Source organism: Ruditapes philippinarum, unplaced genomic scaffold (assembly GCF_026571515.1).
Source record: "Ruditapes philippinarum isolate M1 unplaced genomic scaffold, ASM2657151v2 ctg217_1_1_1_1, whole genome shotgun sequence".
NCBI classification, from domain to species: domain Eukaryota; kingdom Metazoa; phylum Mollusca; class Bivalvia; order Venerida; family Veneridae; genus Ruditapes; species Ruditapes philippinarum.
Genome location: NW_026860741.1, coordinates 348861 through 370475, shown reverse-complemented (window position 1 = coordinate 370475; position 21615 = coordinate 348861). Strand labels below are relative to the sequence as shown.

The window sequence follows — 21615 nt, the reverse complement described above, 5'->3', positions numbered from 1 at the left end:
CTTTTAACCGTTTGATGTCATTCCAAAACCCAACAAGAGAATAATAAACTGATTGATTTAATAGATAAAAGTGCTGCAAAATGTGCTGAGAACTGTTGTTTGGGGTAAATGCCGAACCCCGTATGTGTTGAGGAGAATTTGTAGGTTCTATCACTAGTGGTACATAACAAAGGATGAACACTGTAAACACATATGAGCCGCGTCACGACAAAACCAACATAATGGGTTTGCGACCAGCATGGATCCAGGATCCATGCTGTTCGTTGTCAGTTTTTCCACTTGTAATAGAGTTGATAAGCGAACAGCATGGATCCTGATCAGACTGCGCGGACACGCAGGCTGGTCTGGATCCATGTTGGTCGCAAACCCATTATGTTGATTTTGTCATGACACGGGTCATATTAGCTTTTAAAATTATACAATTACAAATGTAGTTCTATGATGAGTTTTATATATGTTGGTGAATGTTAAAGAGCAAACTGAATTAAGATCAGGAAACATAGCAAATGTATTTAGTAAATTCATCTCAGCTTTAAAGAAAAGAATTATGCTAAATCCATAGTGAAAGGTAATTCACTTGCATTATGTTTATATGTAAAGGTAACAAGACCATCGTTCTTAACTGAAAAAAGCTTCACTGTAAACTCTTACAATTCACTTTAATCAACAACATGCTGTAGCCATACGTATTTTGACTAAATGTTATATCATAGAAGCTTCTAATTTCCTAAAGTACAGATATAATTGACGTACTATGATTTTACGAAATATGGGCAATAATTATATGTTTCGTATATATAAAGTATATATATAAATAAAGTCTGAAGTTTCAATTTGATGTTACATATTTTCAATATGATACAAGCATATTAAATCTAATACACAAGTCGTTAAAATGAAAATAAAAACTTGTTTGACTTAAATGTATTGCTGTGGACTATACTTAGTATTATTGCACTTTGAGCTTTGCTTATTGAATAATGATACTGCATTTTTTAGTGTAAAAATTCGACAAAGTCATTGGAATATCAATATAATTATGAAAAAAGATATATGTGAGAAAGCCAATATAAACGTAACATTTATCTACAGATCTATGGTAATTTTAATTATAAACATTTTTAGAACAATTTTATTCGTTTGCTTCTTAATACATTTAATTGGTGTTATGTTATTCACTTCAGTAACTTACTTTCTCCATCTATAGATTTACTTCCTGACATTTCCTTCGGCGGGACACTATATATATACGATACAAATACAGTTGTTGCCTCTTGGAAACTTTCGCAAAGAGAATCAAAGTTCAAGAGTTCAAGATTCTGAATGTCACGAGTATCACCTGGCATTGGGAACGCAAAACACCTACGTTTTGGAAAGTATTTTCTAATGCATTGCCTTAGCTTGTTATATTGTGCAGCTTTTTTCTTCTTCTTAGCTAATCTCCTTTCGAGATATTCATCTGCTGATATCGGAGTCCCCACCACCATCGTTCAATTCTAGGGCTGCAATCTCGCATACAAAGAACGAAATCCGGCAATATCAAATTTTGCATTTGGTTATCTTCCAAAGATTTTTCTCGGAACTTAATATTCTTCGCCATTTCTGTAACAAAGCTTACTCTAGTTAAGTTTTGATACTACATCGTTTATAATGTCTTACTATGATTTTACAGAAAGTTAGAAAAACTTTATGGGGATAAGACTCTTCTCGAACATACTAAAATGATTATGTGAAGAAAATAATGATTATTCTCTTTAAGTCACACTACGAGAAATACGCAATACGAGAAAATTAAAATTCTGAATTCATCTTCTCGTCCTTTTTATTATGTATAAAATATCTCCCTGTCAATAAGAATTTAGTTCTTAATAAAAAGAACTGCAATTATTTATCATCAAAACATAAAAGGATACGTAAGTTTAGAAATAGCCTCGTTATCGAAAGCTCCTTTTATGTTATAAACGAGGCAGTTACAAAGAAGAGTCGTTAAAGTAAAAAGATTGGTGTCATGATTTTGGTCGCCCTGAAAGTAAAAGAACAAAACAAAAAAACACATACATGTACATGTATAAAGGTAAACAATCATTTCTTACATTTAACGTCGTAAAATATAAAAATAGTGATATAGAATAATTTATTGCTGTTACATGGAGTTGTATCCGCTAAGCACCGCTAAACTTACACTTTTTGCAATATAACAAAATGACTTGATCAGGTTTCTTATTTCTTTTATTCTTTTATGAAAACGTCACTTTTGGCGTATGAACAACCGTTATTGCACAGTTCAAAAATGTTAAGAGTATATAATACCTAAATTATAGAATATAAGTGAATCAAAAACTGTGTATGAATGTATAACTTCCTGTAGAAAATAGGACAAGCTTGTCATTCCTCTTAATCTATCTTACTCATTTTTAATCAATAAAAATCTAGACTTACTTTTCCAACATCACCAAGACCCTCAGTATCAAGAAGTACCAAAACTGTGTTCTTTTGTGTCGGATGCATTTTACACCATACCCAAATACCTATAGTTTGTGATTGAGTTGTATTGCCAAGTTCAAAACCACCTAAAGCATTGTAACACACATATGAACAGCTTTTTATTACAATGTAAACAGAGAGCGTTTTAACTGAAAGGGGAAGGTAAAGTTCTACGCTTTTCGGATAATAAAAAGGATATTAATAGAAAATTAATTGAATATTTATATGTTTTGTTTAAAAAGATGAAGGCTGTCTGCTAAATTAACATGCTACATATTACAACTTCAAATACAACTATAGTTATATGTGTACCTTTGAAAGAGTTAGCCAAACAATTCATCAGATAAGATTTGCCAGTTCTGCATGGACCTACCACGGCTACAACAACCAGTGGCAGATCTATCTTTTTAATTTGTTCGGATACTTTCATTTCACTTTTCCAAATGATTTTTCCTTTTTGACCGTCTTCATTTTCTTCACTTTTGGCACTGATCAAACGCATAGGATGTTTAAAAACTTCAAGATCACTTAAAGACCATGTGCTGTAAATATAATAATAAAGAAATTATAAAATAAGAATAGAACTACGCAATTAAAGAAAGCATCGCAAACTTTAACGATATATTATGCTCAAATTTTATAGAACCAATTTACCCATAACATCTACTTGTTTGTAAATATGAAAATAAACATAATTTGACTTCTCATAAAGTAGATATGTTATGTTGCAAATCCTTCATACTATAGGAATGAATATACAATACCAATATGTGAAACAATAAGTACCATTCAAAAAGATACTCAGCCGAAAAAAAACTGGTTAACATGCAAAGTTATGTTATTTTAAAGTTTTTAATAGAACACATGTTACTGTAACAATGCTTGCATAACAGTGACATAATGACATAATAATTAATTCTTGTAGCAAAGAAAATACCCATTTTGTTATCATTGAAATGAAATTATAGCATATAGATATTGACGATTTTTCAAAGTTAGACAACTTCTATTTAAGATATCCCTTTTTCTTGTTTTACGTTTGACTTAAATTCTGTTATAATGTGTAGTTAAAATAACATTCCTCATTCATGTACATTTTATTTTTTGTTTGTTTGTTTGGATTTAATGGCACGTTAACACATAACTGACCATATTGTGCCGAAAAAAATAGGCTTAAACCAAGCCTGCAATTCTTCTGTAATTTTGTTGTGATTAATGCTTCCAAGGGGTCACTTTATATATTATGTAAAAAATAGATAAAATTCTAGTTGCATATTGAAGTGAAAACTTTTTTGACGAAGATGAAGCGACGGTTCCCCAGCTTCCACATGTAGACTGTAGATGTGAGGTGCGAAAAGCACCTAAAGCTAATCGTAAAATGGTGATGTATGGTATCTAGCATTAATTTTTGAAGATTTGATTTTCTTGCAGACCCATACTCTACAGGACCATAATCTAATTTTGATTGGATAAGACTTCTGTATAATTTCAGTCATGTGGTAGAATTTGATCCCCAATTTGTACTTTATAAAACCTTGAGTAAATTGAAAGCTTTTAGAAATTTAGTTTTTAAATGTTTACTATGTGGTATAAAAGAAAGCTTTTTTATTAAATACAAGAAAAGCATTGATGCAAAGCATCAAAGGGCGTCCGAAAGTGAAAATGAACTAGTAGACATATGATGTCAAGATATTCATATAAAATTTTCAATGGTTAATTGGTTTTTACCAGAATGAACGGACGGAAGACATTGCTCATTATGAACTTTGATTGGCATGCTAGATATTAGAATATTACTTGTTATTTCTTTATGATTGTGATTATTAATAGCAACGGATAAACATGTTTACAATCATTTATAATCCATATGTGTAACGCATGATCAACACCACACTTGTGGAATTGTCCCTTATTATGTAATCGCTATAAGCGAAGACCCCTCTTAAGGTATCTGTTCACACTTAGTAAAAATATGACACTCGTTTTATTACCATGTCATGTTGAGCATTATTGTTTATTACTAGTATACAATAATTGTAATATCTATTTTAATAACAAAAATACAGATTTTATAGATTTTGTTTTCCTCTCTTTTTTGTGTTTTTATGTGCTATTTTAATACTGAGTTTTTTACGTTTACTACTCTTTTTTATTAAAATTGTAAAATATTTTAAGAATTCAATTGTCATATTATAACGACGAATAAGTCAAAACTTAACTGGAAAAAGTCAGTAAATTATGGTTAATCTTTCAATATATAATATTGTTTATTCTTAAACCATGTACATGTACATTTGTATTTTTCTCTATCATTTTTTAAATTATCAATCAATTAAATAATTAATAAAATCTAATTTGTAACTTTGAATAATTGCTCGGCTTTTACTAAACACGAATAACAAATTAAATAAAAAAATTCAAAGTTGATAGTGTCATATTAAAACCATAAAAATGTACCTTTTTTCACAATTAGTGTACATATCTAATGTTTTTATCTCATATAGATAAAATGAAACATGCTATTGTTGCTGTTTTTTTTTCGAATTGTATGTTTATGTATAAAAATAATCAATAAATTTGAGAGTTGATTTATGTTTATTAATTATTGTAATCAAACTAAGTGACAAACATTCATTTTGGAAAAAAGGTTATTTATCTGTAAAATACATGTAGTTGTTCTGTTCTGCAACGATATCAAACATCTACTCCAAAAACCGGGAGAGACCGGACAATAAACGTGTTGTCACTAGTATCCCGGTAAAAATAGACCGGGAGAGACCGGAATTACCGATAGGAGTACATCCCTCTATAAACAGATTTTCGGACTATTTAGGTCATCAACGCATCATTCTATTTTAACGTATCATGATAACCCACTGTGTACTACAAAATGATAAATAAAAAAAAACGAAGAGACGGAAACTGTTATTGCATTTGAAAATGTTTGCATTGCAAAATCTTCTAGTTCGCTATTCGTTGTACATATCGCGACAATTCATTTCATTTTTAATTAATATAATCAAGCACCCTCATACCGATCGGAATGATCGGCTTTTATTATGACCGACTAAAAGGCTCGAGAAGTTGCCGTCGCCCTTTCACAAAATCTGATTTCATTCCATAAAGGGGCGCCGCGCTTCGGCGCAGAAGGCCAATAACCCACTGTGTACTACAAAGTGATTAATCAAAAAACCCGAAGAGCGCTATTTATTGACTGGAAAGGTTATTTCATTAAAAAAAGTTTGCAATGCGAAATTCTCCAGTTCGCTATTCAGTGTACATATCGCGACATTTCATTCAAGCACCCTCATACCGATCGGAATTTATCATGACCGACTAAAATGCTCGAGAAGTTGCTGTCGCCCTTTCACAAAATCTGATTTCATTTCATATAGGGCGCCGCGCTTCGGCGCGGACGCCAATAATTTCTTTAAAGCACAGCTTCATTAACTACTGGAATTTTAGAACCATCTCTGTAATGTTCAGGGTCGCAATCGACAAAAGTGAACACATTGAGTTTTTGACTATGAAAACATTTTTATTGACCACTTTTTAAATTTTGTTGTTGTTGTACTTTTTTGCTCGTTAGCAGATAAGGAAATCGTCTACATATAAAAAACAATATATGCCTGGTGTAAGAGCGCTAACAATATCGTTTCTTTTCAGGCCAAAAAGTGTAACAGAAAGTATGCATCCTTGAGGAACAACTTGTTCTTGCTGGTGATTTTATCACAAACCCTTTGTTTCATTTTATAGTGGGAAAACGTTGCCCGTATATTCAATCAGAGAGGTTTTATTTCCGATCCTTAGAGATCGTTCAGCACGAAATTATGGTTGTATTTGCGGTATGTTCAGTTTTAACTATTTGGCTTTTTCTAGTTGTGTGGTTCCAATAGTTCTTCTTGAATAATGTTGAATCACCCCAAGGATATGTTGCCTGCTTTAAAAATTTGTCTTTTGACGATTGACGATCCTGGGTAATACCTTGGGATTTTCCAGAGACACCTTCAGTGTCTCCCACATAACGAGAGGTGTACTGGTAAGAAAAAAACCCAGTTAATCCTCGCAAGTATCAGTGCAATACACTGGGAATGTAAGAGACCCAAGGGGTCTATTAAATAACAGCTAGGGACTGGTTAGATATCATAGCTGTCTCTTTAGTGACTATTCTAGATCCATGTCTACGTCCCCGCAAAGGTATGACATTTATGGAAGATAGATAAAATTATGCAACGGAGCAATTTACCAGAATTAGAATTTGCTGAACATAGTCATTATCAGAATGCCGTATTAATTAAATACAATACATACTTTTAAAGTTAAGTACTCAATATGCATATCGATTTTAATTTTTTGTAAATTTTTTTTTTTTTTTTTTTGGGGGGGGGGGGGGGGGGGGGGATGGGATCTACTTACCTTGATTCATTGTTTTTTCCCAAAGTCTCCTTTGGCGATTCTTGCAACGAAGAAGTCCTAGAAATAAAATCGATTGAACCTTTTAATGCTAATGTGGTTAATTTTATTAAAGATATGCATATTTAAACACACATGATTTCCCTTAATTCAAAACATTTATTTTATTTTATGCTCAATATTTTCACATAATCATTTTGTCCATCGAGACAGTACATATTATTCTACACGATTATGGTCAGTGAATATGAACCACATTTTATGAGAAATAAACTATTATGAAAATAACACCACTATTAGATTGAAAAACGCCTGGCAAATTAAAAACATGATAAGGGGACGATTAAAGCGGAACAGTTTAACACAATACAAACTGTTTGTTATTATATAATATTCAAATAAAGCAAAATTTGTACTTGTTCAAATATTTGAATTTGAAACTTAAAGATAAACAAAAAACGAACAAGAATGAATGATTATATATTTTGTTTATATCTGTAATGACCTACCAGCGTTTTCCAGACAACGTCCTTTTCACTTTTTCGAGAAATTCCTTGTCAACTGTTGCTGTTTTCAATCTGAAGTTTTCAAGAATATTCCAAAATGATGTTATTGGGTAATGGTGCCTGAGACTTGAGTTTACCTAACACAATGCTTAGTAAACTTTTATTGATTCAACTCATTCCATTTAATAATATAATTAGCATCCATATTGAAACATATTCTTCAAGTTGGTATATAAGATAGTTGTGATTTGAATATTTCATTTATTAATTTGTTTTGAAGATATTTTTTTTTTTATTTATCGATGGTCAGGTTGTCAGCGTTCGTTCAATGGTTTTGTTTTGTGATAAAAAAAACGACGAAGGTAGCATTTAAACGTGCTTATATAGTTATTTAAACGAAATATGCAAATTTGAGGTTGTCATATGTACATATTTTTCTGCAAAAAATTAAACAGTGATACAAACAATCATATGACAAAGCAATGACATTGTGAAAACCATGCGTTTCATCATAAATCAATGTTTATTTAGTCATTTAAATTGTGAGAAGTGAATTGTTTAAGGTAAGTAAATACGGGAAGAAATTTGAAAAATACTCTGTTATATAAAATTTAGGTAGTCATTACATACACTTAATGGTCATTGAAAGGAAATGAATAAAAACTAGAACATTTGAATTGTTCTCCATAAAGGATTTTTCTGCCTCAGATATGCTACATTTTTATTTCCTAATAAGACTTTTTATCTTTGTTATCTTGTTTCACATTAAATAATAAGATCTATAATTTATCATTTAGACGATCTTGTGGTCTTTGACAATTTTATAATTATAGATAGTAAGTATTTGTATTTGAATCAAAATACTTCTTTGTTCACATTTTGCTGCTTTTATGACAAATCAATTCAAGTTGAGAGCTACTTTCCTCCATTATTAAACATATATCCAACTTGCTCTTAATCTATCAATTACACACTTTAAACACATATTGGACATTCTTAAGAGTTAAAGATATTTATGGTTTTCTGGGGCATGATTTGTCCAACACGACAACTGTGTGAAACATTTGGCCCAATTTTAACAAAATGTTTTTTTTTATTAATGTACTGTAACAGTTGTTTAAATAGCGGCTCCTTTTTTCAAACATCACAGGAACTTAATAATCTGTAATATTTATCAAGCCCGACAAATATTTGATTTCAATAATTTTGAAGAAAGGAGTAATACCTTTGAGCTTACAATCTATAGAAACTAAAACATTTTCCACCTCGAAACATATATAAAAAAGTTATCCGACCCCTCAAATGTATCATATCTGTTTTTGTAATGTACTGACGCAAGTGCTTAAATATAGTTAACTAACCGAGATACTCCTTAATGAATTATTTAATCATGAAATAAATAATACCTTCATTCTGTAGTTAGATTTTAATAAATTTTGAAAGTATCGGGTATCAAAATGTGTTAATGAATTGCATTTTGAAGTTAGTGTATGAATATGATAAAATAATAAAGACAGCACCTTCAAAGTTTCATATATATCTTAGAGTTTAGAAAAAACGAGAAAAGAAACAACTCGACAGTAAACCAAATCAAACATATTTATGGACTGGAAAATAAAAATAAAACCCAATGTAAAACCTTTTCAAATTCAGTCTGAGTTAAAGCTATGAAATGTCTCTTTTAAAACAGAATGCGTACTACTGCAGTCCTCTTAGGTCGCGGCATGCACTCTACCCCTTCCCTCAGATGATGCTTTGTGAAGCTCTTCAATTGTTATTATACTTTTTGTACATTTCCCTTAGATGATGTCAATCAGACAAACACTTATAGATATTGCAGATGCTGAAAAGTTTCCTGTTTTTCTTTGTAGTCATTTAATCTTTTATCAGGAAATGCCCTGAACAAATTTTAAAATGTTTATAGCATTGTAGGTCATGATTACCTTATTATCTCCAAGGATAAACTGGTCTTATTCAAAAGTGCATGTTAAATTATTCATGTTCAATCTTAAAGGACTTCCAGTAAAACATTTTATAATATAATGTAGTGGGTATTAACTGAAATTACTTGTAATATCACTGAAATCTCGTTTTATATCTTTTTTTCTTCTTTTCTTTTCTTTTTTTCATTTTGGAAGGTTCAGCTGACAACCAATGTTTCTGATGTTTGAAAATGTACTAATTTTTTTTAAAGTTTGAGTTAAGTAAACATATTCTTTTTGTAGTGCCTGTTCTATAAAAAGAATCCATGCATAACATTATTTATCATTAAAACATCATATGGTTTTGACTGCTTATACATTTTTACGAAGATTAAACCTACATAAACGCTGGACAGCGGGAATGTCTACATGTACCTTCTACAGGTCAAGTGGCTCCCTTCTTTGAATCAGTGTATAGTATTTCAGGACGTTTTACATTTATGTATAACATTAAAAAAATGAAATAAAAGTAAGCTACCTCAATGCCTTTGGTGTATGGTCATTAATCTCAGTTGGTTGTTCTGCAGAGGGTAACGTGCTTGAATTCCAATACGTAAATAATAAGTGTAACATGATATAAATGAAACGCGATTAAATATTGTCAATTTGAAAAATATTTATTTTAATGTGTTACCTAAACAGCAGTCGCATGCTTTTCACAAGATATATCATAGTAGTTTAAATACCACATTAATATTATTCAAACTCAATTAAAAAAATGTGTCAAAGTCAGAAAATGCCGGGTGGCATATGTTTAACAAATACCAAGTCGGTAAACTGGAAGTTGATGAGCAACAGACATGAAATCGAATTTCACGATATGGGACCTGTGAACCACATATCAAGAGACTGTGATAAGTAGTTGCATAGAAAACTGTTACAAACATGCCCTATCATTGACAATTAATATCGAAACTCTAACTAGTAGGCAAACAGGTAGTGGATGAGCGAAAGACATGAAATCGAATCCCAAGATATGGGACCAAATGTTGATGCTGTTTCTCAAACATCAAAAGGCTGTGATAAGTAGTTGCTGTGAAAACTGTTATGAAAATTTCCTACCATTGACCATTACTGTCGAAAATTTAATTAAGTAGGCAAACAGGAAGTGGATGAGCAACAGACATGAAATCGAATCCCACAATATTGGACAACATGTAAATGCTGTATACCAAATATCAAAAGGATGTAATATATAGTTGCAGAGAAAACTGTTACGAACATTTTCTACCATTGACCACCATTAATGTCGAAAATTAACTTGGTCGACAAACAGAAAGTAGATGAGCGACAGACCTGAAATCACATTTCACGATATTGGACCTCATGTTGATGGTATACCAAATATCATAAGGCTGTGATAAGTAGTTGCTATGAAAACTGTTACAAAAGATTTTCCCCGTTCGAGAGCCGCCGCCCACCAGCCCGCCGTCCAATAATCACCATAATAAAACCCGGGTTTGCAAATATGCAACCCGGCGAAAAATATATATTGAAATGATTTTTACATTTTTTTTTATTTTTTTTTTATTAAAAATCTTTATCTATTTTATAAATCATGGCATCCATTGATCTATTAAATTTGAAATTTGATTTTCGATTCCGTAATCAAGCGACAGTATAAAAAATGATTTCAAAAAAGCAATATACAATAAACATGTCCTAACCTATTGGTTTTCTCTGTTTCTTTACATGGAGAAGATGTCTTGACAGCTGATGCATCTGATTAAAGAAAAAAAAAACGAAAATGACCCGCGTCACAACGAAACCCAAATAACCCTATAATAAGTGGAGAAATGATAGCGAACAGCATGGATCCTGATCAGACTGCGCAGATGTGCATGCAGGTCTGGATCCATGCTGGTCGCAAACCCATTATGTTGGTTTTGTCGTGATGCGGCTCATAAATGCTTTTTAAAAGCATTCTTAAAGCGATAATATACATGTTAATTCAAATCCTCTAACGGGATCTATTCTCGTAATAAAACAAAACTGGTTTAAGTATATCTATATATCAATAAAGGTAAGATAATCAACCATAAATCTGCAAGATAAAATTAATTTTCAAATATTTGCACTTTTTAAAATGAAAAAGTTTAAGTTAATTATAACATGAAAAAAATAAATTATTACGCAACCTGATTTTTGTTGAAAATGTCGACTATCCGGTGTCATGGTTTCGTTTTCTGAAGGCTATTGAAGAAAAAAGTACGAACTTGAATATATAACATTCTAATCTTTTAGCAATTCATATTTTCTTATATGACCTATTATTCTTATATTGAATCAATAAACTATATAAATCTAAACATGATTCTAATGATATAACTGATAAGAAGGGCGAAAAAAATAAATATAAAAAATAAATAACAATAAAATCAATAAAAACAACATAAAATGCATTTCTTTTGCATGCATATTAAATAAAAAATAAATAATTTTATTATATACTAATAAATGAAATATTGATGAAATAAAATGAGTATTTTCATTTTCCGTATTTTCATTATAAAAATTTATTTTTCACTGGAGTAAAACATATTTTCCGTATTTTCACTGGTGTATTGCCGGACTACTTTCTTTTTAAATCTGCCAGTACCCAAAATTTCAGGTTAAGTCTTTCAAATTTTATCGCAAAAAAGAGAAAAATGTATATAATAAACAGAAAATTCAAGTTTTTTTTTCTATAAATACATGATTTCCTTTCATCTTGTGGCATGAAAATTACCATATTTCACTCGTGGCTACAGCCACTCATGAAATATTTATTTTCATACCACTTGATGAAAATAAATCATGTATTTATAAAAAAAAAACTTGAATATCCTCTATTGGTTTTGAAAATTATGCATTTTTGAGAAAAAAAATGAAGTAAAAAGAGAGAAAAAATCATAATACTGCTCTTGCCTGTTTTTCCTTATCTTCACCTTGGAAAGGCTTCGTCTTTTCCTTGAAGTCCATTTCTGCTTGTGTGTCTATTTGTTTTTGCTCTTCATTGTCCATAACCGCCTGTCAATATTTGATTGATAATACATTTATATTTTACATTTTCAATCATTATAAGATGTGTTTATAACATTTGAATTATGAAATTGGACTTAAAGTATAATGGCCATTCCCTCTCATCAGTTAATCAATGTATTGTTAAACTTACTTGCTGAGAAATTAGTACTAGCTGGTATGTTATCGAGGAAAACCAGTTTGATCGATCTTTCAAGGCATGAACAAAATGTGTAAAATCGGGTAAGACAGCCAGACAAACTAATATAAATAAAATAGGTTTTCCAAATACTAGTATTTTATCTTTAAGTCAGTACCGATCAGAACAGCTGTAAACAAATTTTAATACAAACGTCTGTCTATATTTTGATTACATTGGACTAGAAGTAAGATAAGGAAATAGAGAAAATAAGAATCATGGACAAACTACCGTCCACGGCCCCAAGCACCGGCTTGAACAGAATTAAACATTTAAACATGAAAATGGTAAACTTTTGAATTTAGAAACATCCGCATATGTGTTCATACTGCGGTTATCATGGAACCTTCAATGTGATACTTTCGTGTCATTCCATGAAAAGCGGCATATAGACCCAAGCTAAAAGAAGTGTGTGCCCTAAACAACAAAACAATGGGCGGAATTAAATAAAATGAAATTTTGAAAGGGGATTAAAGGTTATGATGCCTACATATCACAGATAAGACGTAAAAAAACAAAGTTAAAAAGCAGGTAACATATCCTAAGTCTACCTTGGATAATGCATTAATTAAATGAAAAAATGTATAACTTGTTCGTATAGCTTTTGTTAAAGGAGGAACCACCATGAGATATTGCAGCACTCGGTCCACTTCCTTTATGTCTTAAATTGTTAATTATTACTTTGTGTAAGAATCGTAAAAACTATTAAAACCAAACAGTTATTGAAACAAGTACTGTAACTATAAATATTTTTATAGTACAAATTGGACATGCGAGATGAAATAATGAACACCCACGATATTTAAGTACACCTTATCGATCCTCTACATTTTGAAAGTTAATATTCAACAAGCAATCCTGACAAAAAAATCTTAATGCACAAAGCTTTCATTGTTTTCTATCGATTATATCAATGTGAAGTTTCTGTTCAATGTGCGTTGTCATTTATCAAAGCAGAAATTACAAAAAGTTTATATTGAACTTAAAATCATGCATATTTTGTTCAAATTAAGTTACCATACAGATCACAGATAAGAAAATGGAACAACACAAACCTTTCAGTGTAAAGGATAGAGCAGACGAAAGAAAGAAATATTAGGTTACATTATTAACATATTTTATATTCTTTACGTGTTTGCTTATTTTATTTCAAACATTCTTCAATTAGTAAATGATCAATTTGGCGGACACTTAAGTAGAAAAATTGATTTATTTTTAGAAGACTATCATATAGCTCATTACGCATATCGGCTTTTAAACAAAAGTCATATATACCACCTTACCGGGTCACAAAGGGACAGTTAACAATTGTTTCAAAACAATAGAGTTGATTTTGTTTGCGGAATGACACTTGTTTTTAAATATTGAATTTCAAATATTGCAACGCTCGACGGCAAAGTTATACAGTCTGCTGTCGAACAGGAAAGTTTGAACAGTAGCTCGGGAACTATTGAGCATTGAAATGTAGAAAACAAATAACCGAATGTTTTGACATGCGCCAAAATTATTATTAATTACATAGTTATTGCAATTATACATAGAATATTGTTAATAAAAGAAACTCGTATGTTTTCCAGTTCAAGTTTTGCATATTATCAGTGTGTGTCTGTAACTGATCTAACGAACTTTACTTAAAGAAAATCAATCGATGATATATGTCTTTGCTACATTTTTATAATAAGTGCGTGTTCTTTTATCACCTACTGTTATTTTTATATACTTTTTATTTACGTACATATGCACGAATGTGTGTTAGCTCGTATTTGAAAACGTCTGAGTTTTATACAATCGTGTGTCACGGGTTCACTCGTCGGTAGAGCTATAATTCTGCCGCAGCTGATAAGCTGGTCCGTGAAAACAGTATTTCTTATAATTGATGGACAAGCATGTGTCCTTTAGAAGGGATTGGGAGCTGTGAAATTAAAGATATATCAAAGCTATATAAACAATATTTATTTAAAAGTTTACAAGGTACGTCTGTATACAATACACAGTTAACGGCGAATGCAATGAATCAATATATAAACAAAGTACATGTATACAAAATATGAAATGTTAACATGAACGATTCCTTTTACAAAGTTGAGCTTTAAAATACTTATTTAGAATACTGTCTAATACAAATTACTTTTACTCATTACTAGAGTGAAATGCACAACAAAATGTATTACTAACCTTTGAAATAAAAGATATATCAAAAATATATAAACCATATTAATTAAACAGTTTACAAGGTACGTCTGTGTGAAATACACAGTTAATGGCGAATGAAACATTGCATTCGTGTACAATGTAAACGGGTCACAGGTTAGAAAGAAAGCGACAAATTGTTATGTAATAGGTTAAGAAACAAAGAAAAGTATAGATTGGGAAGGATAATTTGGCTATTATATAGCAATACAGGAAATGTTTATAGGACAGTTTTTACAATTGTAATAATAAAGGGAATTAAAAATTAAAAAAAACAACACGCATGATTTATTTGATTATTTATCTATTTAATATATTTATCAATTCAAACACATAACTCATTTCAATTTACAATTCGCCCTACGACACTCGTCCGGTTGTTTCTTTTTTAATTCAAGACAATTAAATAATACATACCAAATTGAGTAACAACTATAACTTTGTAAGATCAGTTATGTGTTAATTTTAATTTAACCGAATCACGACTACAAAAATTTAATTTCTAAGTCATAAAATGTGTATGCCATGTTGAAAAAAAAAAGAAACACAAAACAAACAATAAATACCGGCTTTGTGGCGAAAAGCATAACGTCACGTGACAGCTGTACATACACGAGGTATTTGTATTAATATCCATTGATGGAATGTCTTTCGAATATGGCGTTAGGAATAATGATTATGTAAAAAATTATTGATTTTCATTTCGAATGCCTTTATTACATCATTATCTTTTGAACTTTTTTCCTATGACAATTATGTTTTTTATCATTAATTCAGTAATTCCCACCGTGGCGTTATCATTATAGCTGCGGTCTCACTTACTCCTAGCAGAGCCCAGGACCATCATGGTAAGTTATGATCCGGGACGATCCGGGGTGGAATTACTGTTGCGGTCACACTTACCCAGGCAGCACTACGGTAGTTCCCATTTAACCACTCAGGATGCGCTCCGGATCATCCAGGCAGAGACCAAGTGAAGCTACGGTTCATGTCAGTGCTTCCCCGGTCGTTCTTGGATGACGCCGGAAAAGCCCCGGTTGACCAAGGCAGAGCCCCGATCGATCCAGGCAGAGCCATGGCAGATCTCAGGACGATCCAGGCACAGCCCCGGTAGAACCCCGGTGGATTGAAAACGCCCGAAAATGATAACATTTATACGAAAATGATAACATTTATACATAATTTTTATTTAATATAATATCTAAATTCATGATGATTTTCTGAAAAATCCTTATGCTATACTGAATATAGCACCTTCCGTGGTAAGGAATTTCTGTAGCTAATAAGCATTAAAAAAAATTATTGTCTACCCTTTTCAGTCTTTCTACTTATATATACATATCTTCAAAGATACGTATTTCGAGTCATTATAAAATTTCAGTAGAAAGTATTTTGCCGACGCGAAACAAAAATGTGTCGGTCATTACGTCAAAATAACTAGACGTCATTTCTTGTTTGTTTTATAAACTAATCAAGATTTTTTCTGCTTAATTAACTTAGCAGATTAATACTTCATGATGTATATACGAGCCATCGGTATTACACAATAATGAAAGTGCCTATTGTTGTATGATAATTACCATGCTGACAATGATTTTTTTATTCTTTTCCCTCTTTACCGGAAATGAATTGATATTGCCATGCTACATATGTATTTTTGTTTCCTGGTTTATTGATTTTATAGAACGAGGGACTTAAATGATAAAAATTTAAGAAATTGAAAAACCAAAGAAATATTTTGAACAATATTCTTTACCTTTAGAGTTTTGTTTTTTATCCACTACAACGATATATCCAGCAAAGTTGCCTTTGATTTCTTTTCACAACAAACCCCAAAGAAAAGTAAAAACATGAACATATTGTTAACGTTAAATAAACGTCTATTTCGGAAGACAATTACTTAATAAGCAATTTAACAGACAAAAGTTCGTTTGTATTGACGTTTGAAGGTAAATACACTGTCCGACGTTTACAACGCATACACAAAAACAACAAGAACAACTTGCAACTTTTACAGAGAATGATTATTTGTAGGATATAAATTCATCCTAATACCAACACCATTGTTGCATCATAGAGTTAAGGTAATCAGAAAAATGAACAATCAATAAATAACAGTTTGATATTTGGTTTTCATCTCTTTTGCAACCGAAGACCAGATGTATTTCTATAATATGTCAAATATGCACCATACAGTTGTAAGTTCCGCTCTTTGAGAACAATGAAGCATTAAATTTGTTCGAGGAGTATAGTCGTGACGAGGCCTATCTGTGACTGTCCACGTTTGTAAAAAAGTCGCCCTTCTTGGAAAACGTCTGGGATGCCGTCGCGGACGCAGATGATGAATGAAAGAAAATATATTAGAATCGACGTATCCTTTGTTGAGCGAATTAGTCGCGGGTCACGGACGCGAATTACAAATAACGTGAAAATGGAATAGCGCCAGTGACAAAGGCGAGGACAGTAGCATGCACTTACCAAAACTGTTCTTTAAAACACTCAATCAAACTTTTAAATTTTGCCGTTTTGCTCCTTGCCACTGGCTCTTGTTACTGGGTCTGGTGGGGGCTGCGCTCATTGAACGCCGCCTTTCCTTGATGATCTTGTTTATCCTATTTTGGACTTTATTAAAGGATTCTATTTTTCTATTGGTCTCTATTCTACTGATGATATGGGACATGAATGAAATATGTAGAAAATGCGTTTGAATGACTATTACTTTTTATAAGAAACGCTTAATATGTGATTTCTTAAACCTGATCCTGAAACAAGTACAAAAGAACAGAGTACTTATATATAACATAACAAGTATTTTGTTTTTGTGATGATATTTTTGTGATATTGATTAAAGTCGCATCAACACGGTATGTGGCCACTGTTCAGCTCTTTCGGTAAAGGAAGACATCACAAGCCCTTCCGTGCACTATTTCAGACACGAACGGGCACCTTAGGAGGATGTTCCGAAAGCTTACTCGATAGATTCCTCACAAAATATTCTAAAGTGCCTGTCATGAAGCAACGGCATATTGGTGATGGCAAGTGGCTTGAATTTAACGACATCAGCCGTTCGGTCACGGACGCGCATACAACATTGAAATATTATGGATTCTAATGGTGATATTTTGTTTTTATAAAAAGTTTGCCTCAAAAGTTATCGAATTTTTTGTGAAAATGATTTGGATGTTAGTTGTTATCGAGATTATACTATTTATACTCTTTCCGTTTTATGAATTAAAATGTTGCGTTTTTAAAGTGTCTCAGTGTATAATTTACTTAAAAGAATCGAAAACGAAACTACTTTTGAAAATCGGTAAAGTACCTGTATGTACACGGAAGTCTGAATCAAATTACCGTGCAGTTATCTCCCTTTCGGTTAGGTTCGTAATTGGCTACTTATCCACCTTGTACCATATCAAGTGCGGGTGCCTTTTAGATGTGTGGTTGTTTTTTGTGAACGTTCCATAATAAGGAATAGGACATTTTATAGAGTGTGTGACGTTTAAAGGGCATTCAATTTGAAAAGTTAACACAAACATAGCTTGTATTTAAAGTGTGTCAGTTTTAATTTTATATTGCTGGACATGATTTATTATCCGCCGAAACACCCAAGCCTACGGAACAGGGCACCAAAAATGCACCAAATCAATACATGGAGTCATTTAGTCTATTTTCATGGGGGACTGTTACACGAGAGATTGAGACCTTATGTATCATGAAATAAACAGGTCAATACGCGCAAATAATTTGGAATTTTTACCCAAAACAATCAGATTTTTAACAAGAGGCGATGACAAATGGACTTTGAATTAGTTTTTGACACATAATACAAGATGTAAGGTAAGCTTCATTATTAAAGTTTAATTCAGCACCTGAAACACTCTTTTTAAAGATGTATATTACCTTTTTTGACAAGTGTTAAACGTTTCCGTGACAGTTATCACAAGAACTCCTGGCAAGTTATCATTAGAACTCCATCCTTCGTGTAATAGTTCCTCCTGCTGTTTTAAGGACAGTCAATCAACCTTTGAATTTTTTGAAACAAAATCAATATAGGTTCAACTGAATGGTTTTACTGTGACAAAAGAATAGAGTTGAAATCTACAACTTTTTAATGATCATTAGATACAACGCCTAACTTCTGGTCAAGATGGCGGGAGAAAAAGGAATTTTGTTGACCATAATTTTTACGATTTAAATTTGTACTACAATCAACTTTTATCAGAAAAACTTTTAAAATTGTCAACGAACGATACACAATTCTTCAGGGATCCTTGTAAATGTAACAAACCCGCAGATTTGACTTGAAATTTTTTTTGATCGAAAAAACAACTTTTTGGGAAACTTTTAAGAACCCTTTATTTTAGGGGCGTTTAAAACTTTTAAACTCTTTGGTTTTGGGAAACTTTTTTTTTGGGGGAAAAAAAAAGGGGGGAAAAAGTTGGTTTTTTTAAATCTTAAAAAAAATTTTTTTTTAGGTTTTTAATTTAAAGGGTTATTTAAAAACCACAAAATTTTTATTTATTTTGCATTTTTTTATATTCGGAAAAAAAAAAAAAATATCCCCCTGGAAAAAAGGGGCAGGACAAAATCACTTTTTAAAAAAAAATTTTGTAAATTCAGAAAGGAACAAATTTTTAAAATAGGTCTTTAAAAAAAAAAGATTTTTTTCCAAAAAAAATGCATGGAAAATTGTTTTACCATATTTAAAGAGGATTTTTTAAAAAAATTTTTAAGGGTTTTAAAAAATATTCCCCTGGAAAGTGAAAATCCGTCAACCGGTTTTAACTAAAATCTTTTTTAAAAAAGGCTCTTTTTAAAAAGATCAAAATATTGAAAAAAATTAAAATTTTTTGAAGTTAAACTTAAAAAAATTTTTTTTGGTTAAAATTTTAAAAAAAGGGTTTTAAAAGGGTTTTTCTCAGTGCGAAAAAAATTAAAAAATTAAATTAAATTTACACATATTAGGGACTTAAAATTTTTAAAAAATAAAAAATTTAAAAATCAAAAAACACATTTGCTTGGACTTTTAAACCCCCCCTTCAAAAAAAATTTTAATTCAAAAAGGGAACAAAACTTTTACAATTTGTAAAAAGGGATTAGTTTTTAAAAAAAAAGTGGATTTTTCCCAACGGCCTAAAAAAGTAAAAATTAAAAGAAAAAAATAAATCCCATGTAAGGGATTAAACTTTAGTAAAACAATTTTGAATTTTTAAAATTTTACTTTCCCAATTTTTAAAAACCCTGAATTGTTTTTTTAAACTTTCAAATGAAAAAAACCCCTTCAAATTCAAAATAAATTTAGGGTTTTTTTTCAAAGGAACCATTTTTTCTTTAAAATCCTTTTCCTAAAAAGGAAACCCCCTTTTGCAAAAAACCAAAAAAACTCTTCCATTCAAAACCTCCTCACTCTTCAACCCTGATAAGTTATGAAATTATTTTTATGGCGGTGACCGAAAACGGGAATGGAGGTGGAGTGTGCATGTTTGTACGTAGACTGGCTTCAATAAAGAACAGACTTAAAATGGATGGCGAAGAAATCTTATTTCCCGGAACTACTTTGCCAAAAAACAAGCTTAAAAATTGTTGGGAACTGTCTACAGAACTAAAAAATTCTAGTTTTTTTTACATTTTGAAAAAATTTTTAAAATCATTTAAAACAGTTGTAAACTATAATTTAAAGGGTTTTTAAAATTTTTTGTATTACATAAGTCTGGGTTTTTTTACAAAATCTTTTTACAATTTTACGGCTTTTTTAATTTTGAACAGGTTATTTTTAGAACCCACCCGAATTTTTTTCATCTATTAGCCTTGATCATATTCTTGTAATAACAAAAAAAAATATCTCAGTCGGAGTTATTTCCCATGGGGGCTGAAGTGTCATTCTTACTTTTCACATGAAAAAAAGTGAAAGTTCCAGCAAAGGGGAAAAAAATGTTAAAATCAGGTCTTTAAAAAATATGAAAAACCGATTTTTTTTCCAATTAACAAATCTGACTGGAGTACTTGTTTTTACTCTACTGATTTTAATACTGCATGGATTTTTTTAAAAATGTGTTTATAGTTTTTAGACTATGTGGCCCCCCGTAAAAAAACTACTAACCAGCAGAGCCCCGGATTTAAATCCGAAATACAAAATAGACAAACAAGAGACCGTATTTATATAATAAAAAAAGGTATGGTGAAAGAAGGATTATAAGATTTTTTTAAGTTAAGGGAACAAATTTTTTAAAAAGATAAAAGCGTTTGATCAGAATATTTTACTAAAAAATAGAGGAAAAAAACAAATTTAATCCTAGCAAACCCCTGGCAAAAACTTAAAAACTTTTTGGGATATTTAAAAATGAAAGAAAAATCTTTCAAATAATGTAAATTTTCAATTAATGGGAAAAACCTGAAAGAGCTATACTTTTAAAATTATTTTTAACGATTTTTTTACAAGTGTTTGCCCTTCTAGCTTTTGAGAAATTACTTCAAAAAAAAAAATTGGGGAATGAAAGGTTTGAAAAGTTTTCCCAATTTTTTAAAGTAAAAGAAAAATCCCAAAGAAAAATTTTTAAATCTAAACTGAAAACTGAAAATTTTTGTTTTAAGGAACTAAACTTAAATGTTATAAAGCAAAAAAGGGGTTTTAATGGTAAAATTTCCCGCCCCCCTTTTTGAAGGGTGGTTCTAATGTTTTGAAAATACCCAATTTTAAAATTACATTTTTTAATCAAACTTTTTCCTTTTGAAAATAAAGTTACCTAAAAAAAAATAAAATTGGCTAGAATAAAACCACTTTAAAACAATAAATAGTGTTCTAAAAAATTTTGGTAATTATAGCCTGTATAATTTTAAGTGT

The 21615-nt window shown here is 30.9% G+C and overlaps 1 protein-coding gene across 5 annotated transcripts; it reads right to left on the bottom strand.

Moving 5' to 3' along the window:
• Positions 1 to 1152: 1152 nt before the first annotated feature.
• On the bottom strand, positions 1153 to 16708 carry LOC132713232 (protein SEY1 homolog). 5 transcript variants are annotated; one of them, XM_060695723.1, is made up of 12 exons: positions 14760 to 14837; positions 14320 to 14496; positions 12284 to 12394; positions 11524 to 11578; positions 11053 to 11107; positions 9864 to 9923; positions 7407 to 7475; positions 6901 to 6957; positions 2797 to 3026; positions 2440 to 2570; positions 1914 to 2023; positions 1154 to 1613 (listed from the first exon to the last, which is right to left on the bottom strand). In XM_060695723.1, the coding sequence occupies exons 3-12, from the start codon at positions 12386 to 12388 to the stop codon at positions 1436 to 1438; spliced, it is 1050 nt and encodes a 349-aa protein (XP_060551706.1). In that variant the 5' UTR covers positions 12389 to 12394; positions 14320 to 14496; positions 14760 to 14837; the 3' UTR covers positions 1154 to 1435. The 5 variants fall into 5 exon arrangements, with proteins under 5 accessions (XP_060551708.1, XP_060551709.1, XP_060551706.1 ...); XM_060695725.1 differs by lacking the exon at positions 14320 to 14496 and having other exon boundaries at positions 1153 to 1613; positions 14760 to 14845; XM_060695726.1 differs by lacking the exon at positions 9864 to 9923 and having other exon boundaries at positions 1153 to 1613.
• Positions 16709 to 21615: the final 4907 nt, after the last annotated feature.